The sequence below is a fragment of the Falco peregrinus genome, chromosome 1, assembly GCF_023634155.1.
Source record: "Falco peregrinus isolate bFalPer1 chromosome 1, bFalPer1.pri, whole genome shotgun sequence".
Classification (NCBI taxonomy): domain Eukaryota; kingdom Metazoa; phylum Chordata; class Aves; order Falconiformes; family Falconidae; genus Falco; species Falco peregrinus.
Window position 1 is genome coordinate 50,295,325 of NC_073721.1, and position 13,206 is coordinate 50,308,530.

The 13,206-nt window shown below is 45.2% G+C and overlaps 1 protein-coding gene across 3 annotated transcripts in view; it reads right to left on the reverse strand.

The window, feature by feature from the left end:
• Nucleotides 1–13,206, reverse strand: part of ABL1 (ABL proto-oncogene 1, non-receptor tyrosine kinase) — an 83,009-nt gene that overhangs the window by 22,905 nt on the left and 46,898 nt on the right. Inside the window, exons 1-4 of one of the 3 annotated variants that reach the window (XM_027778005.2) lie at nucleotides 11,065–11,605; nucleotides 3,708–3,811; nucleotides 1,525–1,698; nucleotides 477–772 (exon numbers count right to left, since the gene is read on the reverse strand). In XM_027778005.2, the coding sequence (XP_027633806.1) occupies nucleotides 477–772; nucleotides 1,525–1,698; nucleotides 3,708–3,738 (501 nt within the window). In that variant the 5' untranslated portion in view covers nucleotides 3,739–3,811; nucleotides 11,065–11,605. Of the gene's footprint in view, nucleotides 1–476; nucleotides 773–1,524; nucleotides 1,699–3,707; nucleotides 3,812–11,064; nucleotides 11,618–13,206 lie in introns of those variants that run through there. The other 2 variants (XM_005231201.4, XM_005231200.4) reach the window with 2 other exon arrangements.

The window sequence follows — 13,206 nt, forward strand, 5'->3', positions numbered from 1 at the left end:
TCTCCAATGATCGTGGTGAAATACTGTAGAGAAATCAAAACAGTGGTTAAAAATACTGCAGAACAGCTCAAAAAGCATTCTGTCCCTAATATTTACAGGATTATTAGCAACAGGCACTGACTTTTCTGATGCAGCAAAGAGATTATCTTCTGAACATATGGGATAAGAATTCATCTTCAGAATCTCTTATTAATGACATTATTACATTCAGCTCTGCTGTAACTCTTACTATCTCCCACCTTAAAGTGTTTTGCTGCTGAGCTGTAGTATACCTCACCAGCAGTTTGCTAAAGGAGTAAAAGTGTTTTGTCATAGCCGTGTTGGAATCTCACAGTTTGTTGCAACCACAGATGATGAACATTGTGAGCAGGGTTCAGAACTGCTCGGTTCAATTGTAACTACCTGGCCTTGTGCAGTCAGTGAACAAAGTACACTGGCAAGGTTTTCTTTCATGGTTTGGATAGCCTGCAGCCTACCTTTCCATCAGATGCAGTGTTTATTCTGTAGTGGTACACCCTTCCTTCATACCGCAGTGAAATAGATCTCTGTCCTGGACTGCTCTCACTCTCTCGCACCAGAAAGCTGCCGTTGATACCGCTACTCAGAAGGTACTCAGCAGCGTTACGTGACACTGGTCCATGATACCAGGAATGTTTCTCCAAACTATTCACTGGGGTGATGTAGTTGCTGGGTACCCAGCCTTGTCCATTCTTCGTTTGGGCCTCGCACCATTCCCCATTATGATTGTAGCCCAGGACACGGAGCTTTTCACCTTAACACAAGAAGAAAACACATTTAGACATGGCAAACCTGTGAGTTGAGAGCAAAGATAGGTTCTTTCTGGCTAACAGATCATTAAACAATCTCCTATAAGAATAGGTATCTGACTAAGCAGGGGGCGTATGTGTTTCTTTAAGCTTGAGTGGAACCCTCAAAGCCAAATTGTCAGATGTTTTGCTTCAGGAGTTTGTTAGGCTCTCGTGCAGTTCTGTACCAGCTCTGATACTGCTTGAGCTTAAAAAGTGAATCCAGCAATTTTATTTGAACTGAGTTGGCTTGATGGGGATAGGACAGAACATGAATGGATAAACAATTAAAAAAATCATTTCAATTAGCAAGATAAGCAGCTGTGACTTGGAGTACACATGAGGAACAGAAGGACTAAGTAAGAAAACATCATATCTGTGCAGTCATTTTTCATACAGGGACTGTGTTTTGGAGGCCTATGAAAATGACAGAGGCCAGCCTCTAAAATCAGCTTAGTTTAATTTCTCAGTTCAAATTCTTGCTCCTAATGGAGACCTTAGCTTTAGCAAACAGTTTCTTGCCCAATGCAAAAGCTTCAGACAGTTTTAACCTTTTAAAAGGTTATGACTCTGTGAAATATTTGTATTTGTTTAAGAAGAATTCCCACAGTAAAAAAAAATTCCATAGGGTTTAGTGTATAATTCAGTTATTCCACAGTGACTTTTCTTCCTACGGCTTCTCACACACTCCCAGTACCATTCTGCCCAGCTACCTTACCTTTAGTTATGCTGAGGGTGTTGTCCCCACTTGCCACAAAATCATACAGTGCAACAAAAAGATGGGGATCATTTTCACTAGGACAGGACAGAAGGTTTTCCTTGGAGTTCCAGCGAGCTGCTTCACTCAGACCCTGGGGCTCAAAGTCTGACACTACCGGTCTCTGAAGGGCTTCTGGGGAAGGAAGAGAGAGAGAGAGGAAAAAGCAGGTTCATTTTTGCTGATAAAAGCCATCTGGTTAACCCACGCACTCTGATTTTCTAATTTGCATCGTTGCTTGACACGTGTGCTCCTCATGCATCAGAGGACAGATATGCACAATTCTTTAATGCAGACCTCCTGCCGCATAGGCAGAACACCCTTGCTCCAGAGCTGTCCCCAGCCTGCCCTGAGCCCCCAGCTCCTGAGCCCCCAGCTCCTGCCTCCCATGGCATGCAGGAGAGAGAAAAGCCCCTTTCCCTCCCTCCAGTAAATGCTGCTCACGTAGGCTGTTTGCTGCTTGTAAATCCTTTGGCTCATACCTAACTGCTGGAATGGTTAGATTTGAAAACAAACTCAAGACCTTTAAAGACCTTTAAAAGGTAAATCCCTTAATTATCCTATAAATGAAATCACCAGAACGTGCAGCACAGCCAGCTAGGCAGGGCAAGACTTGTAAGACATGATATTTACCAACAAGGGATGCACTTCCATTTTTCACAGCGTTTTTAATAATTTCTCTTCTTATCTGAATACGAGACTATGCCTTTTTTGTTGCCCTCTCTCCTGCCTGTTGCTCTTGAAACCAGAGCACAGTGGCGAGCATACTATGCACAATAACCTTTCTACGTTTTTAGGAACCCTGAGATACCTCCAGGAAAAAACAGATTCCTAAAAATTGAGCTTCACAGGTGAGTAAAAACCAGCCGCCCAAGTTTTCTGTACACTGCAGCACATTAGGCATGTAATATTCACTAAGCATCAGGCAAGTCCAAGTACATCAGGGAGTTTTACTGCAATTGCTCCTGCAACCCCCTCACCCCAGACCACGATTCGAGTGTTTGGGGCAGTGATGCTCTAGGTAGTTGTGCCTCCTCGCTGTAACATGCCACCCCGAGCTATGCTGGGAGCTGCACGATGACTGTGCTGGCACAAACCCAGGGCAATAAGTTGTGAAAATCTTGTTTTTTGAAGGGTTATTTTCCATCTGGATGAGTTCGTTGAGTGAGGTCACAGCACTGCACACAAATCATCGCAGCAGTGCAGCTACGGGGCAGGAAACACGGCACTCATGCCCAGTCCTCGTGCCACGAAATTGTTCATTACTCAGCATCAGCCCCCACCTGCTCCCCCCACTCACTGCTGAATCCCTCTTCTGCACAGGCAAACACAGCAGAGGTCTGGAGGGAGAAATCCCAGGCCAAGTGTTTTCTACATTATCAGGTCACCTGGGAGCACAATCCTCTCTTTATACTTGTAATACTCACTAGCAAGGGCCTGCTATGTAGATGCAATCACACCAAAATATGCTTTTAACACTATTGATTGTTTGGTCTGGAAATCCACTATAAGCTGTACTAGTAAACCAGTGAAGAATTGATATGATTGACACCAGAAAACATATGGAAATCAAGTGTGGATTGGGACAGGTCCAAAATACATTTCCCAATGGGGAAATGCTAAGAAAAAAAACAAACAAACAACAACACACCCCCAAAACCCCAACCGTACAAAAAATAACTAATCCCATTATTTTCTAAGCTTTGGTGGTGGAAATGCCACTATTCACCCACAGACAATCTGGTGTCCTCGACGTGTTGGTCAGATCACCCCTGGTAAAGGCTCTCTTGGTGGTTATTTATGAACATGAGTCTTACTGTATTCTTTGGAAAAGGTAATACTGTATACGTGGGCAGAGAGCAAAACAGCAAGGACAGACCCTGTTGGGCCTGTTTGCCTAGCCAAACCGTATCTACAGGGAGATATATTGTTATAGTGAATCAGAGAAGTCAAGTAATTCTGCTTTCTAAATGATTCCACAGCCAGAGAAGATGGTGTGTTGGGTTGTTTTTTAAAGCAACTTGAAACTTCCCCCTCCTGTTTCCTGGAGAATACAATTTAATAGCCTGGGTTTGCTTCAAGAGGGACAATGAGAAAAGAAACAGAAAATCCACTTTCAGAAAATTAAGCTATAATCATTTTACCATGAAAACGCTTTGATCCTGTCAAGCCCATTAAGTTCCCTTATCAAACACAGGGTGCTGCAGTGACTGGAGATACTCCAAGAAGTTACACCATCAGTAAACACCTGGAACAGACAGACAGCAGAGAGCTGCAAGTAGCAGATATACAACCTCAGCGAGGAGCAACGCTGTGATGCTCTCCCCCAAATATGGCACAAACTAGTACATGCTTCATGGTGGGATGGACCGTAACCTCCGTTAGGAAGGAAAACACGTCGCCCACGGGGGACTGATTCGACAGGAAGGCAGGAAATCCAAGGCAGGCTCCCCTCCAACTGCAGCGCGATCGCAGCCCAGCACAGGACGGCTCATGCACGGCCACAGATGGGGATGCGGGAGGAAAGCCAAGCACTCCGCAAGAATCCCTCCCTCGTGCCCAGGCCGCGGCGATGCTGGGACCAACTCATTACACATGGATGCCAATGTATGCGCTTTGACTCAGACCATGAGACAACACTGTGTCAAACACCGAAAACACCCACAAGTTGCGGTGCGAAAGTCAAGGAAAGCTGGTGTTGCTCGATGACATTCCTACAAACACTGACTCAGTGATAAATGTCTGCAAACCCGTGGACTGACAAGAGAAAGGGCTGTTAAATAAATTATGAGAATTTGCTAAGCTGGAAAACCACACAAGTCCCCCAGTGAATAGATAGGAGGCTACACATAGATGGGCTGGTGCTCTCTGTACTCTCCAAGCTGACCCCCTGCTCAGCCGTGGGCACTCTGACAGAGACACGCGCTGTGTGTGAACACTGCCGCGCAGGACAGCACGATGGCGAGACCCAACTCCTGGGTTGGGTTAGGGCTGGTGTTCCCAGAAGGTAGGACCCCCAAGTTAAGAACTGGGCTGGAGGTGGTGGTGACTGAATGAAGCTTGAAGGGCAGCCAGAAAGGGAGGATGAAGCCCTGAGTCAACACGGAGAACAGGGTAAAGGAAAGAGCAGAATTGTGGTGACCCGAGTGTGGCAGAAGCTTGATAGACCGTGACAAAACACACTTTTAAAGGTCTGGGCCCCAAGAGGAAGCTGTCAGCAGACTCAGGACACAAACCCATAAAGCGAGAGAAGCGGACAGGACATGTCCATCTGGGAGCCACATACAGTCGGCTGTCAGCAGTATTTACCCCTCTGAGCAATTCTCTAGTAAACTTGCCCAGACAGTACAGTCTTTCGGAGCAGGAATTGGACGTTGCTGTTCATATGTATTAAAGGTCTTTCTCAACACAGTACAGCTTCTTCAGCTCTTGCTGCTGGTTTTAGCCACAATTTTACAGCACTGCTGAGCTCTTCAATGGGACAGATTCCTCCTAATAAATCAGCCCGGCTGCTACACCTACAGGAGGGTATCCTGGCACGGCAATGGGGCAGGAAGCAAGCATAATTCAATCTGTTCCCTCCACACTGTGATTCCTTCCACACGTCCACTTTATCTTCTGCTGCATCCCAGCGAGACTGTAATTTATTACCTTGATCAAACCGTGCTCTGGACGACACCTGGATTCCTGGGAGGAGTCCCGAGGCAGCGCTGTAATTCAATTCTCCACTAACACCAACTAAATGATAACTCTTAATTAAAGCGCAGCAGGCTTCGAAATAAGACAACAGCAGCTTCTATTTTGAGGCATTTGCCATAAGAATGTCTTTGTTTCCGCACTAAATTAAGTTTTTACCAGGAGATATTTATGTTTGCACATTAAAAGGTTTCATAAGCATAACTATCTCCTGCTAATTATTGTTTAGACAGAGTCATGAGTCATTGTTAGGGACTATGTAAGAAGTTCTCAGATATGAACAATTCTGGTCTAGACCAATGCATGCAGATTTCCTTCATAATTTAAGGGAAGGGCTGGAGAACAGGCAGAAGCACAGAATTACAATCGGCTCCTCCACAGCTGAGTGCGGGCAGTCCCGAGGGAAGGAAGAGACCTCCTGTCTCCCTACAAAACAAACATCCTGTGGTCTTACAAACTGTGCTGGCATTTTTTCCACAAGGTTTCTAGAGCGAAGGAGCACAGAATACATCTAGTAATCTCTTCAGAAGTACAACACATGCTATCTAAAGCTTCTCCTTCCCCTACATCCCTGCTACTCTCCTTTCCCCCGGAAGAAATTATGATAAATGGCAGAATAGCTATGCAGATTTACTACATCCAAATGCTCCCAGCTAAGCACATATGATGAGGCAGCTGTCCCTCTGTCCCAGTCTTTCCTTAGTGGCCCTCACAGATTCCCTAGGCCTGACAGAATATGAATTAATTAAAAAAAATAAAAAAATCCATAAACCAGATCTTTCCAAAAAGAAGGAAGGTTTCATTTCATGTTTTATTTCAGACTCATCCCTTTAGTGAGATCACGATCAGCCTTTCCTGCCACCTACTCCACAGCACAGGCCATACAATCTTCTGCAACAAAGGCTATCGCTTCTGCTCTTGGCTGGTATTTGGAAAGCTCATATTCTTACAGCCAGAATGAGGACAAATGATCACTTTTAAAATATCGCGCATTTATATACAGAGATGAAATACAAAATTAGTTCCAGCCTCTCTCAGCTAGACCTATTCCCCCTGTGCTGGGCCAGTTTCCCCGCTGTGCCACCCTATTTCCACCCCCAGCAAGGTGCCTTCACCCTGCAGGCAGGCTGCGCTCCTCCTCGAACGGCCGCCAGGAATCTCCAGCACTCTAAACAATGAAAACCACATCTGCTGAATGCAAACACGAGACAACAAGGTCACCCATGGCTCTTGCTGCACTGCTTAAGCACAAACAGGCCCTCACAGTCAACTGCAGTTATTTCATCTCGTCTAACACTGAGCACCCCTGATGATGTGGCTTCTCCCACTCCTCCAAGAGATGATTCTGTCACCTTGGGGCTTTTGTTGTTGTTTGTTTGTTGGTTGCAGGCTGTTGGCTGGTTGTTTTTGTTTTGATTTGGTTTGTGTTTTCTTGAAAGTTCCCTCTTACGTTATCCTGCAGGTGCCACTCAAGTGCATTAGCTGAGTTTATTCCATTTATAACCCCTTAGTGACACGGTAAATATCATCCTTCTGCAGCCGGCTGATCACAGTGTAGACGTGTGGAATGGAATTGTGGGTACAGCAGAAATTTGGATTTTACTCCCAAATCTGCTACTAAGCTGCTGCCCGACTTTGGATTATAACCTCTGGGAGAGGAAGGGGGAAAAGTAACCGATCCAAGCGAGCTTCCATGACACTTGTATATTTCTGAAAACATTACCTTTATCATTTTTATTTTGGTTTCATTACTAAGGGAGCAGTAGTAGTGAAGTTTGCCCTTTTCTGAGCCTTGGGGAGGGAAGACACCAAGCAAGAATCATTGAGATTTACTGTTGTGTTTCCCTGTTTTACTAAGCAGCCCCAGACTATCAGGGAAGTACCAACATGTCTGCAGATGACCAGTTTTAGGTCTGGAGACAGTTACAGCTTTTCCTATGAAATGATAATCCTTTCCTCACCACAACCCAAGAGAAATGGCAACAAGCACGATCAGCCAGATTTTTTAATAAGGATGGGGCAGGCGACAAGAACTGCTGGAACAACCACATAACTAACAAGCCAGAAACATATTTAAAAGCAAGAACTCTACTGAGTGATGGTAGATGAGAGGCCAAGAGGCGAAGAGCTGAAAATAGCCAAGGAAAAGAGGAAACAAACAGAAGGCTCTTCCCTGGGAGGCAGCAACACTCTCTTAATGCACTCATTCTTCCTAACGGATTGACCAAAGACGTGCCTGCTGATCCCACCAACATCAGGGCAGAACAAGTCGCTGGCATTGCAGATTTGTGTCTGGCTCGATATGTGCCCAAATGCATAAAAAGAAACTCTCCAGGAACAGGGCAATGGCTACAGGCTGCTCCTCTTCCTCAGGCTTGTCTACTCCAGCTGTAACAAGACACTCTTAAGGAAAATAGGAAAAAAAAAAGCAAAAAAAAAAAAAAGCAAGAAAGAGACTATCTGACAGCTGGCAGGACTGAAATAATTCCAGTTAGAAAACAAAGGACTTTACTAGCATCCCCAAAATGGTTTTTAAACTTTACAGAGAACACTGACAGGTTTTAAACAAGGCTTCTGCCTTTCAGTGGCAGGGCAAGCCCAAAAAGGCAGCAATACTATTTCAGCCCCTATTTGGGACATGGACACGTTCTGTTTTCCAGATCAGATTGGCAGCAGTACTTGCTGTGCCTCGTCCCTTCTACTCTTTACCCTTTCTTGGTGTGAAGTGGGTAAGGAATTATTCAGTTTGGCAAAGGCAGAAAGGAGAAAGCAGATGACAGAAATTCAGATCTCTCACATTTTGAATAATATTTACTAGTGGGAATAGAAACCAGAGCAAAAAACGGCCAGCCAAACATCAATATGAAATCTCAGTAACCGTTAAAGCCAGTTTAAACTTATTTTTGATCAAGTTAAGTAAAGATCTCAACTTTTTCAGCAAGCAGGCTGCCTGCACACAGCAAAGTGCACAGCAATAGGATGTAGCACCTGCCATACCTCCGCGCCACCACAAAAGAGACTCTACAAACAAGCCTAACAGAGCATAAAAGCCTTTCAGAAGAGGACCACCATGAAAAAAAACCAACTCCATTCCTGATTACTTGGTCAAAAGACATGTACCTACTACACATGTGCCTGACACTACATCAGCCTTTACCAAACCCAACCTCAATACAGTATTTTCAAGAAGCATGTTTAAAAATATAACAGATTGATTTTGCTACAGTCCCATGCTAGTCATCAACAAAGCACTGTAGTGTTTTTGTTAACACATGAAAACCAAAGAAAGAAACTGGAATAGGTAAAATTTAATCTATCCTGCTGGCAGCAGCTGGTTTTCCACGCAACTAATGGACTTTTCACCCTTTAAGCAGTTATGTTTAAGGTTTCATAGTCTACTATAGCAAAAAAAAGCTTCAGCTTCCCCCTCATGTCCTCAACAGCTTCCCATACAACTAAGATAAGAGCACAGTTAAATCCTCCAGTGATATCACCATCATCTCCCTTAATCCTTTCAAAAGCTTCATCGAGGCTGTGGGATGCGCATGGGAATGGACTGGCCATCCCATGCTGCTCACAGGTATCCAGGAGCAATGGTCCCTAGTTTCTGACCCTTGGCCCCTTCTCACAATCTGCCAAGCTTAAGTCGTTTCTATAAAAATTAACAAATCCATATTTAAAAACTTGTCATGTTCTTAAGAGTAATGCAAGCAAATGGTTTTCACTTGCACCCTTGGAGTACAGGGTGTTGGGGTGAGCCACCACAACTCTTCTTTTGAAGAGTTCTCAACAGCACTTTCAACCTCACAATAATTTTAATAAGAAACCTGCCTAGGAATACCATGTGGGGACCTTCAGCTTTAGAAAGGGATAGCAGAAAATCCTACCCTTTCTAAAAACTTTTTTTCCCTCCCCCAGATGAGTATAGATTCTTGCTTCCCACCCTGCTCTTCAAGAGATCGACAGCTGATTTCGGTAGGTTCTGGGCTGCCTGTGTCCTAACCAACAGTCACAGCATTAAGGATGCAGTTGCCACATTTGTTCACATTTAACAAGCTGCTTGGATGCTGGCTTCGGGTTTGCCCCATGCTGAGCTGAGACACGGGACTGGGCTACTTTGATAGAAGATTGTTTAAAAATTGTTTCAATGCTCATTTCCCATCTCATCACAAAAAGTAAATATGCAACCACAGCCTCTGGGAAGCAGAAGGTGGAATTACTACAATATTTATTGTGTCAACGATTATGTTCTTAACTTGATACTGCCTATACAAGCAAGTCAAACTATGCCCTAATCCTATTATGCAACTGCATTGCAAATTGGGGAGGGGGGAGTGGTTGTAACACACACAAAAGAGAAAACTTGCAAAAACAGTCAGGGTAACACCCTTGTAACATCATCCTTTAGCATTCATTTCTGCAGGGAAGAGAGGCCCCAGATGCTCTCTTCTCCCAGGGCTGTGTTGAAAGATCCAAGGGCGCAGAAAGGAGGCCCAGAATGGCTCAGAGCTCCTCAACAGGCAGCCTGGCCGTGCCTGAGCAGTACCAGAGGCAGGGGACAGACAGAGGTTTTATAGACCTAAAAGATCACAGAAGAATTCAATCACGTAGGAAAGATCAAAATTATGCATATGCACCCACCCACCATTAGGTTTCCTAAACTTTAAATAAATTTAAAAAGTTCTCTGGAAACTGTTCTTTGATTTTAGACAACAGAAAATTCTTCAGTGCCACTAAATGCAACTATAGACTCTTGATCTGAAATTTCCTCAAATGGGTTTGCCACAAGAAGCCATCTGTAGATGTTGAGATTCCTAACCTATGAATTCCCAAGGACCATTTCTCCACTGAATATTTGAGAGTTGAGCAACAGTGACTTGCGATAGGCCCCAGGAAATCAGCTGCTGCCTTTCGTGCCTCTGATTTGATGAGTTAGCATGGTCCTCCTGGCATGCGGATTATTTTTACTGAAGCAATATCAAGCAACACAAAAGAAGTTCAAGAAGCCCAGAGCACCAGAGACGGCCCCGCACAGGGGGCCTGTAACGTTGCTCCACAAGCAGGGCTGAAGCCACGCTGGGGCGAAGAACTTGCTCAAGATCCTGCCAAGCAAGACCTCAGCCCCAAGTCCCCCAGCCCAGCACGATGCCTCTGTCACCCAGGCTTTCAACCTAAACTAGTCATGTCCATATGTTTAACATCTCAGGGTCTACAAATAACCGTGGGTGTGACTCAAAAATCACTTTTTAAAAGCAAACACGCAAGAAAATTCAGTTAAATGAATGCCTGTGGAAAGCAGACTGAACAAGGGCATAACCAAAATGAACTAAGAGATTACGTATTAACACACACTGAAAATATTTTACTGATGGACTCATCTAAATTTTCTTCCCGAGCCTGGAGTTGGTTTTACCATCCTCCTCACACGACCAAAATAAGGGAGATCCTTCCCCTGGCAAAAAAATAAAGCAGAGGCCTTAAGATACGGCTTTGCTTATGGGCTCAGCAATAAGATCCCTTGACATTTTACAACCATAAATGGTAGAGCCGCTCTCCCTTTGTATACTGCAGTTAATGAAAGTCACCTGGGGCCTGGATGCCGCGTACCCCGCTTAGTTCCTTCACCCCCAGCATGCAAAAGCCCAACCTAAAGCTGGCCAGGACCAAACGTCTCCCCAAGCCTGGCCCCAGCGTGCAAGCACGGGATAAAACTCTCGTCTGGGACGGCGGCAGGGTCGGCTGTGCCCCCCACGAGCACAGCAGCCCCAGCCATCGGTGGGCACAGGCTGACCCTTGGGTACTCACCTTCCAGGTAGCAGCTGGAGGAGGAGGAGAGCCCCTTCTTCGATTTGCAACCCACCAATTTCAAGCAAATCTCCAACATTTTCATTTGTTAGAGTTTGGCTTTGGCTGTCTGGTTTCCCTTCCCCCCGCCTTCAGCTTCTTCTCGCACTGTGGAATTATCCAGTAAAAGTCTACAAAAGTCTAAAAAAATCCAGTAAGAGTCTAAAAAAATCCAGGAAAAGTCTAAAACAAAATATCCAGGGAAAGTCTAAGAAATCCAGCACTCTGAAAACCATTACAAGGGCGAGCCTGAGAGGCGGAAAATCCTGGGGCCCCGCATCTCCTCTCCCGGGGAGTTAACTCCAGCCATCTTCCCTCCTTCCCAACTCTTTTGGCGGGAGAGAGGAGGGGGGAAAAAAGAACAGGAAAATAAAGCAAGCGGAAAAAAGCAAAGCCAACCAAGTTGGACAGTCACTCGTGCCCGCAGTTGGCGGCAGCTGCCCGCATGCCGCCGGGCGCTGGGTGCAGGCAGGGCTGCTGGGACTCCGCTGCCAACAAAGGGCCCCCTTCAGCCGCTGCCTGCCTCCATGACATCAGGCAGGCGAGCAACGCCCTCGCTCCTTAACCCTCCTCCTGCCTGCCTGCCTGCACCCTGCCTGCCTCCCCTCCCAGCGCCGGAGAGGCGAGGGTGACAATCAACAAGTCCCCCCTGCCTGCGAGAGACCTCCTTGGGTGGGGAAGGGGGGAAAGGCAGGATTACAGAAGAACGCTGCTGCCTTGGTGCTCGTGGCGCTTTGTGCGCGGGTCTGTTAAACCAATGAATCATAAGCAACAGTCAGTCTTAAAAGTGTGTCATTTCACAGCGTATTAAGGGAACTGTTTAAATACGGCGCCTCGTAACAGGGAGAAGCAAACTGGGAGCTGTGCCCATTTGTAAAACCAGCACAGAAATGCAGGGGAGCTGGAGGTCCTTCCCAAAAGATGCTGTCTTAACACCTCTGCGATAACTACAGGCAAACGGATTCAAATCTCAGCTGATGTAATTACACTTCAGGATACTACTCTGCTTGCACAAGAGGCCAAAAGTTTTCACTCTCCCACTATCTACTATTCCTTTCCCCTGCAAACTGTGCCTTTCCTTTGCAGGTTTCTCAAGGCTACACATCCATTACTACTCTCCAGTTTTCCATTTTTTATAATTACTTTCTAGCATGATTGTGGGAATTCATTTTAAAACAACCATCACTTTTGTTTCTGTATTTATATTCTATATGAGTGTATATATAAAATTTCGTGTAGATATACATACAGGAGATAGCAAGTTGGACGCATATACAAATACATTTTTTTCCACTCTAAAATCCCCTTTCATTTCCTGAACCTTGGGGTGCTTTTGCTGCTTCGAGCAAGAGGTGCTCAAGGGCGCACAGTTCATCAGGGGTGCAGAATAGAGAGGCTGGAGAAAATGGCCTGGGAAGCCAACCCTATCACAAACTCCACTGCAACATGTGGAGCACTCACTCAGTGTGTCACACACAGGATCAAAAATGCAGCAAATCTTCATTTTTGTCCCTGAAAACTTCCCTCCACATCTGACAGTTTATTTTGGCAAGGTTACTGACTCACTAGTGCTCTTTTACCCTCCAACGTTTTCAAACATTCAATACTTTAGGGGAAACTCTGCATGCTTCCAACATCTGAGGAGCATGCCTCCGAAACAGCAAACATCGCTCAGACTCTTTAAACATTATTTTACAGCACTACTTTGCCTCAGTCTTCTGATCCATGGAGTGTATACGTGAAAGACAGATTGGAAAGAAATCCTTGGTCTCTCAACGCATACTGAACTGCAATAATGTTATTTGCATTTTTTAAAATACCGTAAGTCACACCGTTTCTAGCAGTGAAATAATCACGATAAGGACAGCATGATGTTCAAAATGCTTTCACGCTTTTTCTCACAAAATATGAACATGGATATCCCCATTTAATAAACCAGAAAACAGCAAAAGACCTTAACCCTTTCCTCAATTTACACAGTCCAGCAAAGGGATGAGGCTACAGTTCCAATCCCCCACCTCTGCAGCCTGCACGTGCATTAGAAAGACGATGCAGTTGTCCCCACATTCTGCCCTCCTCTCTCCACTTCTGGAGCAGGATTTC